A 14,353-nucleotide genomic window follows, 5' to 3' on the forward strand; every position below is an offset into this window, starting at 1 on the left:
ATTTTGTTTTTCCTAATCACTTTATTGATTTGTTTTAGTTGTTGGTGAACAGTTGGTAACATGGACTTTAGATAGCTCCTAGCAATAAGATAACAGTAATATTAGCTAAATACTGGTTGAAGTGAATATGTACACTTATATATATATATATATATATATATATATATATAATTGGCATTAGAATAATCTGTAGGCTCTGTAAGAATCATCTGATGCTGATCTGAATCTGATGCTCTGAATATTAATACACAACGGTAATATAAATGGTTAAATCTACTCCAATGTTATTTCAATTACAAACAATATTATTTTACACCACAATATATTTTTAAAAATATTTCTCATATCATAATTTCTTGTCATCTGTTAATAGTGTGAGGTAATGTTAGAATGTAGGCATGCAATCGCATTATAGGACAGCCGGTTCCAGAAACCAATAGCCATAAAACATCACCCTTAAACAGATTATCATTATGATTGAGTCATGTGTCACAACCTCAGATATTATGTATGATACTTGAACCCACCACCCTCCTGTTATCCACGGTAAGGTAATCAGAGGGAGAAATGAAACAAGAATGAGTATAATGGCTAATCACATTATTATGTCTTTAATAATAGAAAAGTCTCAATAAATAATAATAATAATAAAAACATTAAAGTGTGTATTTGTCTTTTGGAAGTGTCAATAGAACATAAACTTTAATATTTTGCAGATGTGGAAGTTGTCTAGTAGCCTTGAAATCCGATGTCCATGAAGTGAGCATTTATGTTAAAAAGCATATTTTGAAAATAACTTACAATTGCATGAATGGATCTGAAATATCTAACATCTTATAATGTGATGGAGGCTAAAGGAAAAGGAATAGAATTCCACCCGCCATCTTTGAATTGCAGCGGTATGTGTATCTCATTTTGAGCTATATTGAGTCACTCTCTCTGAGATGCCTGGATGAATGCCACTACAGTATTTGCTTGTTTTATTATCACATTATCACTGAAATGAAAATGACAAGGCTGATGAGACTAATGAGTCACCTATAGACATGTACGTTATGTCTGCACTGCAGCAATTACAGGTCTGTAATTGCAGGCAATAAAATTTGAAAACAGGAATGAAAAATAAGGAAATGCTTGTTTAAGAAAGGTGACTAGTAGACTAGTGCAAAGGTTATTATGTCATTGTAACCTTTTGCCTACAATGACAGAAGTCTCTGCAAATCACATTTTCAGTCTTGTGCTCTCACCTGCACAATGGAGAGGACACGCTTAACAGATAAGTTGGGCCGCAAGACTCTGTAGCATACACTCATGTTGCATAACACAAGCTGAGGCAAGCCATCCTGACTGATGAGCTTACTATCAATTCATTATCTCTTGAAAAAGAAGTTGTCATGTGCTTGAAACAAGAATCCCTTCTTAGTGGCTCATGTTATGAAGGCAGGGCAGATATTAATACTTTAGAAATGAAATGAGAGAAGAATACATCAACATGTCTATATGTAATTAAGAAATAACAATTCTCAACCACTTTCCAGCTACACACAAGAGAGATGTTAAATTCCTTGTGCTATAGGCAGGGGATTTCCCATAGCAACCAATCAACAACCACACCTATTTACCATCAAAAACAAAAACACCAACAAAGCAACCTTTGTGGGCCAAAAAAACATACATGCAAAAATAATTGTGTGTCATAGCACCTGAATGATCACATTAATAGTGACATTGATCAGGTTATACATATCCACTGCAGTCTAGACAAGAGTTAATTATATTATCACAATTATATAAGTTAGTAACTACAAAGTTGATTATATTTTAAACATTCACTCACACTCAGTACTGCATGAGATTTCATGAAACTGGAAAAAAAAAAAAAAACAACAACTGGCATCTGAATGTCCACCATTGACTATTGACATTGATCAGAACATACATCTGATGTTGTTATTCTTTAACAGGCTGGAGATGATTTGATTTCCAACAAATGCAAATAGTGGGAGAATGGATTGCCGTGTCACTGTCCCAGCCTTTGATCAAGAGCACAGGCCTTAAAGTGATATCCTCTGATTGTCCCTGTGGACGTCATACAAGAGAGAAGAGAAGTCCAGTGACTTCCTTTGATTATGCTTGAAGTTACACAGCAACAAAGGGAAGTGATTGAAGAATTTGTCAGTATTTGTTGATTCACAACCCATCATGAGTGTGGAGGAGGATTGGTCTTGGACATTGTTGAGCCTTCTGAAGGTGTCACTGTAATTCAGTGAAACACGGATGACAAAGGGTACCTGCTTGATAGCCCCAAGGAAATTCTCTTGAAGGATGTTGCTGCCGCTTGTTAGTGATTTTGTTTTTGTTAATAGGCCTGGTTGTTGATTGACCACTGTGTGAAATCACCTATAACACTAGGAATTTAACATCAGGTTTTTGTTTGTTTGTTCATCTGTCTGTCTGTCTGTTTGTTTGTTTGTTTGTCTGTTCGCAAGATATCTCAAAAAGTTATGGATGGATTTCGATGACATTTTCAGGGAAGGTCTTAAATGACCCAAGGAAGATTAAATTCTGGGAATGAGAACAGCATCTGAAACTCAATGCCATCACCGTCTTGATCCAGGAGACGGTTATGTTTTCGCTTGGCGGAGGTCTGCGCTCTCTGAGTGCTTTTCTAGTATTTGGTACACTGTAACAAATAATCATATTAAAATGGGTTCTTCAGAGTGATGCCATAGAATAACCATTTGTAGTGCTTCAAAGAATCCTCAAGACGATAGTTATTTGAAGAACCATTTAGGAAAAACAGGTATGAAAATAGGCTTTCTGAAGAACAATTTGCAATGTGAAGAACATTTTCACTAGATGTGAAAAGTTATAGTTGTTTATGGAATCATATGAAAAGAACGATTTAAGCACCATTTTGTGGAAAACAACATAATGCCTACTGACCTCCTTTCATTGGTTACCTAGTTCATTGGACAATAACACTACTGTAATATCTGAGCAGTTGTGTTTTATCTTGGTTGATTGAACTGCTATAAAAATGGATGCCGGTCTAGTGATAATGGTGACCTTAGTTGCCTGCAAATATGTCATGGTCAATCAATATGGAAAACAAAAAAAAGAAAAAGGATATGCTGAAAACATGTTGTTGCCACTTTGATTGGCGTGTTGATTTGCGCTGGATGAATGCAAGTCAACAGAATCGACTACTACTGGAGAGATTGTTGTGATTTCATCTACTGGGCCTTCCCGAGAACAGCGTCTGAAACTTAGTGCTCATCTATTGGTAACTCCCTCTAGTGGTTAAACTGTATCACATATCAGTTTTAGCTGACCGACAACAGCAAAATCATGTTCCAACATGCCATCAGAAAGTGGGGAGAGACAAAGAAAGAGGGGCAGGGGGATTATATGACTTATGAAAGGAAAACTTTATATGATTTATGAACAGAACTAAATGCCTGCACCCACCGGACACGGCGTGCAGCAGTGTGGGCTTGATGCGCAGGATTTTAGAACAGTTTTCTAACCCTGTGCTGAACCATCAGAGAGAGAGAGAGAGAGGGAAAACAAGCAATCAGTCACATTTCACCTTTTACTTTAATACATTTGATATTTGTGTCAGCAAAAAAAGACAAGAAATTTCTTTAAATATATACTCAGAGGGAGAAAAAAGTGTTCAAACTAGTGAGAATAGTTTTCGCTGTACAAATAGGCCATGGGACAACACATATTACTTGAACAAATCAGTAATCACAATACATTCTTCAAAATAAAATAAAAACAAATAACCACAACAGCACAATATGGTATTTACTGTTCCATTACTACTGTAAACAGAATATTGTATTGACTGTTTTGTTAATGAGACACACTAAAGTCCACGTTTGCTTTAATTTATTATGGTATGTAGTCAAATCATTGACTTCTATGTTCTAGGGATGTAGCCATTTGGCCTAGTACAAGCTGTCCTCAGAGAACAAACACAGCACTTTACATGTTTTTTTTTTCTGTAACCCTGAAAGATATGCCACATCTCTATGCCAGCTAACACCAAACGGTGAGTTGATGATCATTTTAAAAGTTGTTTGGTGTTTGGAATTGGTGTGGTTTACAGAGGATTTGAATATGCATGATATAGACTGGCCAGGTATGGAATGGCCTATAGCTGAGAACTAGTTATCATTTCATTATTCATCTCATACATGTCTTATAATATGTTTGCCTTTGTTTATAAGGACACTGAATAAGAGCAAAATAAGATTTCCAATATTGTTAATTTAGTCAGTTAATCTAGTATTTTGCTGAAACCATAGGTTGGCCCACTCGCATGAACTTGACACTGTTGTAGTTGAAGACTAAGAAAACGTTGCGCTTTGTTTCTCAGAACCTCTGCACAGTTTTAATAGCTGCTTTGTGTGCTTTCCATCAAGTCAAGTCAAGTCATCATCAAGATTCAGATTTGTGACTGCAGTGTACAGTGGTTGCAAGGTACAACGTGTCGCGCACACAACCGATGAACTGAATGTGGAGTAACCCAGGCAGGATGTGCAACAGTGAACGGAACATCATCCTTGATGTGGATGGGCTGTTGCCTTCCATAGCCTTGGCTACTGGTGATTAACAGAATCTACTTTAGGGATTCTGGAGTCTGGGTGTCCCCTGGGTCCTTTAAGAGCAGAAGATGTTGATTTTTTCTGCTTTATAGCTCTTCTCTCAGCTTAGATTTATTTCTTCATGCTGCCAGACATCTTACGGAGTCCCTTGATACGGTACAGTAAGCCATTGATGAAGTCCTGGTGCAGGAGAGAGCACATGGTTAAAGGGGAACTTTTTATTATTATTATTATTATTATGAGAACAGAAGCACAGCTTCATCTCAAAATGTCTTATTAAACCCTTTATTATGCTTGCGTCGTGAGCCAAAGGTGTTTGTTTGTTATTTCACCTTGAACATCTACATTCATGCCACTCATTTTGCAAAGTTCTGCTTGCATCGTGAGCCAAAGGTGTTTGTTTGTTATTTCACCTTGAACATCTACATTCATGCCACTCATTCATCTTGCACAGATGGATTCATGCTGGACTTTGGTTTGATTGCCTGACTTTGGTTTGATTGTTTGATTCCCTTTGCCTTACCTCTTTTGGCTTGTCACATTGATGTAGGAGTGTCTATGGAAAGCAAGAAACAGGACGCACACTTTAATCAATCTCTGTTAGATTCAAATGGATCAACAGATGCTTTTTAAAGCATTTTCACAAACACACTGTACAGTACATCGCACATACTGGCCACACTGAGTGATTGAAATATCCCATGAGGCGCATCAATGCTTTGTTGTGAAAAAAAAAAACAGTTGAGCAAGAATTCCCATATGTGTTGAAGTGCCTTATTTCAACTGATGTATATATTTTTATTTCACTTTATTTCAGGCTCTCACCCGCAGTTTTGACTTCTGTTCCTCATTAGACAAATCCAAGAGCTCATCAATGTCAATCTCCAATTCAGGGATATCATCCTCCTGGGAAGAAAGATTAAGTCAGGTGATCAAGACAAAAGATTTGGCACGAAGCTGAACACTGGAAATCCATTTTATTACCACGAGTCATATGAAGTCAGTCTTAGAAAAAAACACGTGTGGATTGTGTGGGTTGAGTCGACTGTTTCCTTTCAGAGAGAGGTGCTTTGTTTGAGACCCACGCACAAACGCCAACACACAGTTCAGGACACAGTATCTTTTGTTCCGATGGCCTGCAGTGTAGACCCAAAAACTACCCAGAATGCACAGGGTGCGCAGAGGGCCTGGTTCCCTCACAGCCTATGGACACAGAAACAGGACTGGTCTGCCTGTGGTGCATTTGCGTTTAGTGCTTCTCCTAAGAAGGCCATTCTCTGAAAAGTACAACATGGACACATAACTCAAAATTGTCTAAGAGTGATGAGGTGACACTCTTGCACGTACACCGATTATTTTTTAAATATAAGGTGTTTGATAGTGTAATCAAAACAGCCAGTCAGAAAACACAATTTGGGGTACAGGTGGCTTTTTTGTTAGTTTTCTGTACCAGTGCATTCTACTACAATACAACAATAACAATAAAACAGAAACAATTTGAGGTATTTAGAATCCACTTCTAGCTCAGATATACCACCACAATAAGATACTGGATATATGTAAGCTCTGATATTCTAGCCTAATTTTGATCAAAAGAAAGCATTGGATCAATGATCTGCGGTAAGCAGAACTTTAACTCAATCAGATAAATGGCCCCCTGCCTCAGCAAGTTGTGTAATGACATTTTGCAAGTGTCCTTCTTCTGAGTTAATCAATGACAGTATAAAGACACACCACAGACCACCGTCCCTATCAGCTGGTACACAAGTGGCCATTATTTATTGTCATCTATTATTCAACAAAGTGGAGATGTAATTGGAAGAAAGAAAGAGAAAGAGAGAGCACAGGGGAGGGAGGGAGGGAGGGAGGGAGAGAGGAAATATCAATCTCTGGCCCACTTCCTGAGAAAATGGACTCCTGTTGTGGCCTGCGGCGTAGGCTCTGGACACTCCCCTGGGGGGGGGGGAAACGACCGCCTCGCTCGCACGCTGGGATCTGATGATTATTTGATGTTCCCAGCAGCCTGCTCGATTTGGTCCATGGTAGTATATAGCTGCTGTCACTATGTTTACATGGACTCCAGTATAGCCCGGTTTTAATCAAATTCAGCATATGGTGCTCACATAAATACGCCGATAGCACACAAAATGAAATACCTAAATACCTGATCGTAACCATTTCTTGATTTGGGTTTAGGCAGAGAGGGTTAAAGCGGAGTAATTAAGGATCTTTGGTTTAGGCTATGCTAGGCCAGTCAATCTAGCTTAAAAAAGGGCCAAAACGTAAACTAATTGCAATAGTAATGGTTCATACTTTTTATTGATCCTTAAACCCTCCTGCATCACAGATTAAAAATCTACCCATTTATATTTAGTGGAACATACTTTTATTCAAGGTCAAAGGTAGCAATTTCCAATGCATTTTGCCATTGGGATTTACTACAGGTGAAATGGGTAAACATTTAAACTATAGATATCAAATTGAAACTTTCACAGTTGTTTACTCACATTAAGGCAAATATTTTTTGTATTGCAAGTTTTCTGAAATGTGATGTTTAGATATGCAAATGAGACCAGTTTTACCTAAATATGCAATAATTTGCATATATTTCTAGAAAACTAAATTTGAACAATAGGTACAGTCAGCTTCAAAATAATTGCTGCATTTTGCTTCTATATTGGATACCAAAAGCCTATGCAAAGGGAATATTAGATATTACTTCATATCACCCCAGAAATGAGGAAATCAAGTCAAGTCAAAATCAATGCGTTTCAATGGAAGAACATTATAGAACAAATGATTGTCAATGATATGGTATGATGGAAGTATCTCAATGCATGCCAAGTCACATAAGGAAGATATTGACCTTTAGACAACATATCAAGTGAGTTGGCATGCACTGAGATACTTCCATCATACCATATCATTGACAATCATTTGTTCTATAATGTTCTTCCATTGAAACGCATTGATTTTGACTTGACTTGATTTCCTCATTTCTGGGGTGATATGAAGTAATATCTAATATTCCCTTTGCAAAGGCTTTTGGTATCCAATATAGAAGCAAATGCAGCAATTATTTTGAAGCTGACTGTACCTATTGTTCAGATTTAGTTTTCTAGAAATATATGCAAATTATGGCATATTTAGGCAAAACTGGTCTCATTTGCATATCTAAACATCACATTTCAGAAAACTTGTAATGCAAAAAATCTTTGCCTTAATGTGAGTAAACAACTGTGAAAGTTTCAATTTGATATGTATAGTTAAACATTTTACCCATTTCACCAGTAGTAAATCCCAATGGCAAAATGCATTGGAAATTGCTATCTTTGACCTTGAAAAAAAGTATGTTCCACTAAATATGAATGGTAGATTTTTTACATGTTAATTAGATATACCTAGGGATCACAAAAAACTTGGAATGATTACTATTGCAATTAGTTATGGGTCAAACTCTAGATTGACTGGCCTACAAGGCCAATGAACTGGCAAGCCCTTGCTTTGTCTAAAGTGGTCAAATTGTCCATCATCTTTCAGCAGGCTGAAACGGAAGGGAGTGGGTGAGCCGAAGGCTGAAACCCATCAACTGATGGATGGGGAAGCTGTGGGTGGAACACAAACAGGCCTCCACCTAATGCTCTCCCCGAAGACCAAGACACACACACACACACACACACACACACACACACACACACACACACACACACACACACACACACACACACACACACACACACACTCACATCAGTAATTACAGGAGTCTGAGTCATCACTGACCTATTTTGAGTTCAATTAGCAGAGCAGTGGCGCAGCACAGTGCACAGGACTAATCACCTCCACAGGGCCATATGATATCACTGCTCAGAGTCAGTCAGGGCTCCGGTACCTTAGAGGAACACCGTGGAAGAATTGGTGTTTATTTCCCATCAATTGCTCTGTTGCTCTGTGGTCAAAACGCACTGGGTATAAGATGTGTGTCGAAAATGGACTCAAAATTGACAGTCATGTTCTTGCATGGTAGGCTACAGATTGTATAGAGCAATACCAGGTGTTCCAGGTGGCAATATCTTTCTCCACATTTAGGTTAGCGCACTATCAAAAAGAGTTTGAAGTGTAAAAAACTTTCGGAGTGTAAAAAAATAGTGTTGTAGCTAACTAGTTGTGTTGTGTTGTAAAGAAAGAGAATAGGAGCAAAGAAAAGTGCAACACTGCTTGATCCTCGGTGCAACCAATTTATGAATAAACTGACGTTTCAATCTGTCAGATCTTCATTGGAGTGTTGTGTTGCTTTAAAACAACTACAGTACAGCAGCACTTGGTTTAAACTTTCATGTCTCCATATATGTGTGGAGAGCTGCGGAGGGTGGAATCGGGGTATCGTGGTGGAAGTGGAGTCCTCACTCACTGTTGAGCTTCTGCTCGCTGAGATAAAGCTCAATGTGTCTGCGTTTATCACGCTTCCTGCGACGGTGAGTGCCCTGTCACTGTCAGTACCACTTCATGCTGTGGTGGAGCCATTTCCTATGTTCGGAGAAAAAAGGACTTCCGGGAAAAAACACAACCAATAGTTTATACAGTAGTTTACCACTGTAACCCATACAGAGTGTTGTCTAGTCAACTGAAGAGGTTATAACTTCATAAGAGCAAGAGCAATTTAGAGATTATAAAACATTTGTATCTCTGAACATTGTCAAATTCAATTACATTTTGTTTACAAAACGTTTTGAAATGCCTATTTACGCAGCAAACATTTTTGATTCACCATTTATACTGCAAATGTCCTATAATGGGCATATAGCCAGTGACCGGGGCTTTGTACTTGTGTGAACCTTCTTGATCTATGATATGATCTTGTTATTAATCACGAGTCCTGTTGATGGACTCATCAAGCAAAGCTGCTGGTCTGTCCTTTGATCAAAACAAGTGATTAAGCCTTACTGTCACAGTGACCCGATCCATTTATCTATTCCGATTGTATGAATAGCTGTAATTATGGTCTATTCATATGAATTATGCAGCTCTGCAAAGAGTGCTGTGGAATAGCTGGAAAGGGGAGATATAATGACACATGAGAGTGTGGTTTCTTTGTATGTGAAAATCAGAAAACAAAGAAATAGCAGTTTCACTGTGTGTATGTCACAGCAACTTTCAATGCTTGTGCACTGACTGTTTTGAGATAAGAGTCATTAGGGGTATGTAGCTCAGGTTATTGGCACGGCTTATTGCTGGAGTTATCTTTATCGAGAACAGTTAGTGCTCGGAGATATCTGGGAATGATAGGAATGCCTAACTGGAAAAAGAAACTGACAACTCTCTTACACAACAAACATCTTAGCTGATCAAATCAAAATTGAGCGACACAAATATTCTTAGTGTAAACTAACAGAAGACTGATGCTCTCACAATAACAAAAATGCAAACAATAATGACCCCCCCTCCATATATCTGTGATTAAATAATAACGATAGTACAATTAAATCATAAAATGTGAAACGAAATCATTCATGAGCCAAAGTAGTTTAGTTGTTAGCCAGTGCACACATTCTTATGTACCCAGAGCTTGTGCATCAATTGCATGGTAGACGGATGAGAAGTGACATTGAGATGTTTGTGGAAGAGGGGTGCCTACGCTTGTCACTTGTCAACACATCAAAGCAGACAGAAATTATGTTGACAGATGTCAACACTCAAAAGACGCACATACAAATCATGCAGAAAGGGGTTTGAAAAAAAAAAATCTATTCTTCAAGCTTATTCATATTATTTTATTGTTTTTTTATCAACAAACCATTCTGTTGTCTTATGTTAGATAAAGTTTTGTGCTGTCTCATGGAGAGCAAAAGAAAGCAGATCACATGCTTAGGTCCTGACATGAACTCCCTCTCTGTCTCCAGTACAGTAGTCTGGCATTTTTATTCATTAGATCAGACAAAGGAGCCCGTATGTCAGACAGCTACACAAAAGCTACACACTCTAGGCCACAAAGGAACAGTGAGAGAAAGAGAGATACAGAGAGAGAGAGAGAGAGAGAGAGAGAGAGAGAGAGAGAGAAAGGGAGATATACAGAAAGAGAGAGAGAGAAATGTCTCCTGTTATATGCAGTTAGATGCACTTTATACTCTTGCACTCTCTAGCCATGTGTTCTCTGTGGAGCAGGCAGGCAGGCAGGCAGGCACGTACGTACGTTGTGTTCCCCAGATCAATGTGCCATCAGGTATCTATGAGATTTATGATGCCTTCTTTGCCTCTATGCTATCCATACATAGTCACTGAGGGGATAGAGTAAAAACATGCTCATTACTAGAAAAGCACTCAGAGAGCGCAAACCTCCGCCAAGCTAAAACATAACCGCCTCCTGGATTCAGACGGTGATACGGATCACACCCAAAATTGAATGGCGAAGAGAATGAATCCTTGGTGGAGGTAAAAAGTAGCTAACTCTATCTCGATTAAAAGCGAAACCTGTCTGAAGGCCTGACTCATGACCAGACACTTTGAATCTCCCCAGCTGTGGGCAGAGATAAGGTCACTGTAAAGACCTTAAAATTGCTACAATAAGACATGCCCTCACAGTTTCATAACCCCAGTCCAGCATGCTTAGAGTGCTTACATGGAATTCTTTAAATTGAGGATCTAAATTAATGACAAAAGGGTTGCTTTCTGAACACAAGTCGACAGATACTGAACACTGAATATGGCTCTACAAGCACAAGCCATAACAGTCCTCCTAGTTAAGACCAATGACTCTGAGATAGAGCAGGGGTGTCCAAACTACGGCCCGCGGCCCAACTGCGGCCTGCCAAGCACTTTAATGCGGCCGAGCATACATTAGTTTATCATAGATCTGGCCCGCCACACTTAGATTATCATTGGCTGTTCGCTATTTCTTTCCAGCAACGACGTTGTGGTTAACATTACTGCAAACTGTTTTACACTCTTCTTAGAGAACATTTACAATGTCAATATCAAAACAGCATGTTACATAGAGATGATACTCTTTGACATCTCTTTTGCATCAAATCTAATTTGTGTTATGTTACTCATAACGTTAGTCATAACGTAATTGGGGAAGCATTTGAGCGCGCACGAAAGGGAGAGAGAGCGCCAGCTGGCTTGTCATTGTTGATAACTGATATATCATTTTTATAAGAAACGTTTAAAAGAAAAACGCGAGGACAACAGTTACACTCCTGAGGCTCCCACTTGGAGGCAGTGAAAACCAAAAGCCTGTCCTTCAAGTAACACCTTTAAAATGTGCAACATGTAGGCTTTGTTGTTTTTCCCTTAATGATTAAACATTGAAGGAATAGTGAAAACATGTTATTCTTCTCTAAGTTCTTAATCAGAAATGTTGAAGAGTGTAAGAGAAGACCTGATAGAACCAACAATATGAAAATAATTTACAGTCTACATTGACTTTCCATTATTTCCTTTATTGCAGAAATACTTTTGGTTTTGACAACAGAAGCTATTTTGAACCTTCAAAAGCTGCCAGGCGCTGACTGGTATGGAAACATTGGAAAAATACGACTGATTATTTGATGTGCGATTGGACTGGATCCCAGTTATGAAGACCTCTGGTATTTGGGACTGGGAGTAGTGATTACTTTGGCAAAGCTACTTAACCCGGGAGCGGTGCCTGCATTGGCAAAAGCTACCTCAGCGATGAGGAACAGATACTGACAACGAGCCCGCCAATGCCGCTAGTGTGCTGTGACTGACCTTTTCCTGAAAGCCCCATTAAAAAGTCAAAAGACAATACTAGACATACCCATATCTGGTTCCAAATGGGAAAAACAAATGTCTGTTCCCATCACCTATCATTGGTCTCTTTATGGTATGAAATTGTGAGACAATACCACCAATTATAGTCATTCTAGGTTATGTGTTACTGCATGTCATTGTTCAAGCCAATGTCTGTATATTGCATGCAATATATTGCAATATATATTGATAAATGTATTGAACCTGCAATAATACTCTGACCCAAAATTCAAAAGCACTATACACTGAGTGAATGCCTCAGGGGAAGTTATGAATTCTGTAATAAAAGTGAAGCTGCACATCTATAATTTACATTCAAATATGGTCGTATGAATAATAAAAAGTGCCATCGCTTGTTTTCAGAAAAACTGGAGAGAGAAAATAGGGCACAGGGCCAACGCGAGTAAATCTACACATTCTATATCCTTCTTTATCCCTCTCACTCTCAGATCTCAGGGCTGTAACACTGTATGCATTAGCACCGGCAAATAAGGCAGGTTAATTCACGCAAGCCGCAGAGAAATTGAACTACACACACACACACACACACACACACACACACACACACACACTCACACCATGTTGTTGGCCACGGTTTATAGTTAAATAGGTCACCTACTCAGAGAGGCTAAGCATGCCTCCCTGAGCCTATGGCTATTTGATACAAAGAGTTAGAGAACCTAGCATGTGCATTAGCTAAACACACTGCTCTTCTGTGCTCGTGATCAGACCCTTACGATACTCTCTCTGTCAATCTCACGGTTCTCTGATCCAATCAAATGTATTGTTGAAGCGCAGGCTTAATTTCCGGTACACAATGTATAGACCAGCTGGAAGGTGATTAATTAGACCATCCCTTGCCTTCCCCTCCTAACTTTCCTCAACTGTCAACGGCTTGTGTTAGGTGCATTTTGGCTGGGAATAGCACTTGATTGGAAACTGATTGTGAATCACTTGAACAATTCTCATAAGGAAACATGCCACATCCCACAAAAACTTTAACCCCTAAACTTAAAGGAAAACTAGAATCAGTTCAAAACTTGAAGAAACGTAACTGTCAACCTAAAGTGTTCCCCACTGTCCCTCTCAATTCAAATCAATGAGCTTTATTGCCATGGCCAGTCAAATAGAAAAAGTATTGCCAAACCACACACATAACAAAAATACAGAAAACATAAAGATATGAAGATAATATCAAATCTCTCGTTCTCTCTCTCTCTCACTCTCTCCCTCTCACCTCACAGTCGAACAGCAGGTGCAGCTGGCCCTCAATCCACTCCTCGATGTCGAGGCGCCGCTGCAGGTCCTTGCGGTCGTACTTGACCGTCAGCTTGCCCAGGCGCCGCCCGGGGGGCTCCTCGTCTTCCTCCTTCCGCGGGCTCTCGAACACCACCCTGGGGTGGGACCCCGTCTCCGAGGCCATGACGGACACCCAGCGCACGAGAACCACCACCCGCTTCCACGACCCACCCGCCCAAAGCAGCCCCGAGCAACTGGACACGGAGAGAGAGAGAGAGAGAGGAGAGAGAGAGAGAGAGAGAGAGAGAGAGAGAGAGAAAGAGAGAGAGAGGAGAGAGAGAGAGAAGGAGAGAGAGGGATGAGTCAGGTGAGGGGGATGAGGAGAGAAACAGCTGATAGAGAGGGAACTCCAGTGAATCAGCTGGTCCAGACAACTGCTTTCTCTCTCTTTCTTGTTTTCCCTGAGAGTGTCCCAGCTCCTCCTCCTCTTTCTCTCTCACCCCTTCTCTCTGTTTCTCTCTCTCTCTCTCTCCCTCTCTCCTCCCTTTCCCCTCGCCTCTTCCTAAAGCCCTCTACTCTACGCCACTCTACTCTACTCTGCTAATCCCGCTCTCCTGAAGGGCTCTCCTCTTCCCCTGTCCTTGTTTGTCAGACATAAACAACATCAACAGCGCTGACCGCACTAACGGTGACCAATGCCGTGACCAGTAAAAGCTGCCATCAGGGAACTA

At 39.7% G+C, this 14,353-nt stretch overlaps 1 protein-coding gene across 1 annotated transcript; it reads right to left on the reverse strand.

Annotated features, from left to right (window-relative positions):
- Positions 1–3,581: 3,581 nt before the first annotated feature.
- Positions 3,582–14,109, reverse strand: LOC134097570 (protein phosphatase 1 regulatory subunit 14B-like). The gene is made up of 4 exons (XM_062550465.1): positions 13,621–14,109; positions 5,442–5,522; positions 5,140–5,172; positions 3,582–4,796 (listed from the first exon to the last, which is right to left on the reverse strand). The coding sequence occupies exons 1-4, from the start codon at positions 13,804–13,806 to the stop codon at positions 4,728–4,730; spliced, it is 369 nt and encodes a 122-aa protein (XP_062406449.1). The 5' UTR covers positions 13,807–14,109; the 3' UTR covers positions 3,582–4,727.
- Positions 14,110–14,353: the final 244 nt, after the last annotated feature.

Source organism: Sardina pilchardus, chromosome 12 (assembly GCF_963854185.1).
Source record: "Sardina pilchardus chromosome 12, fSarPil1.1, whole genome shotgun sequence".
In the NCBI taxonomy this organism is placed as follows: domain Eukaryota; kingdom Metazoa; phylum Chordata; class Actinopteri; order Clupeiformes; family Clupeidae; genus Sardina; species Sardina pilchardus.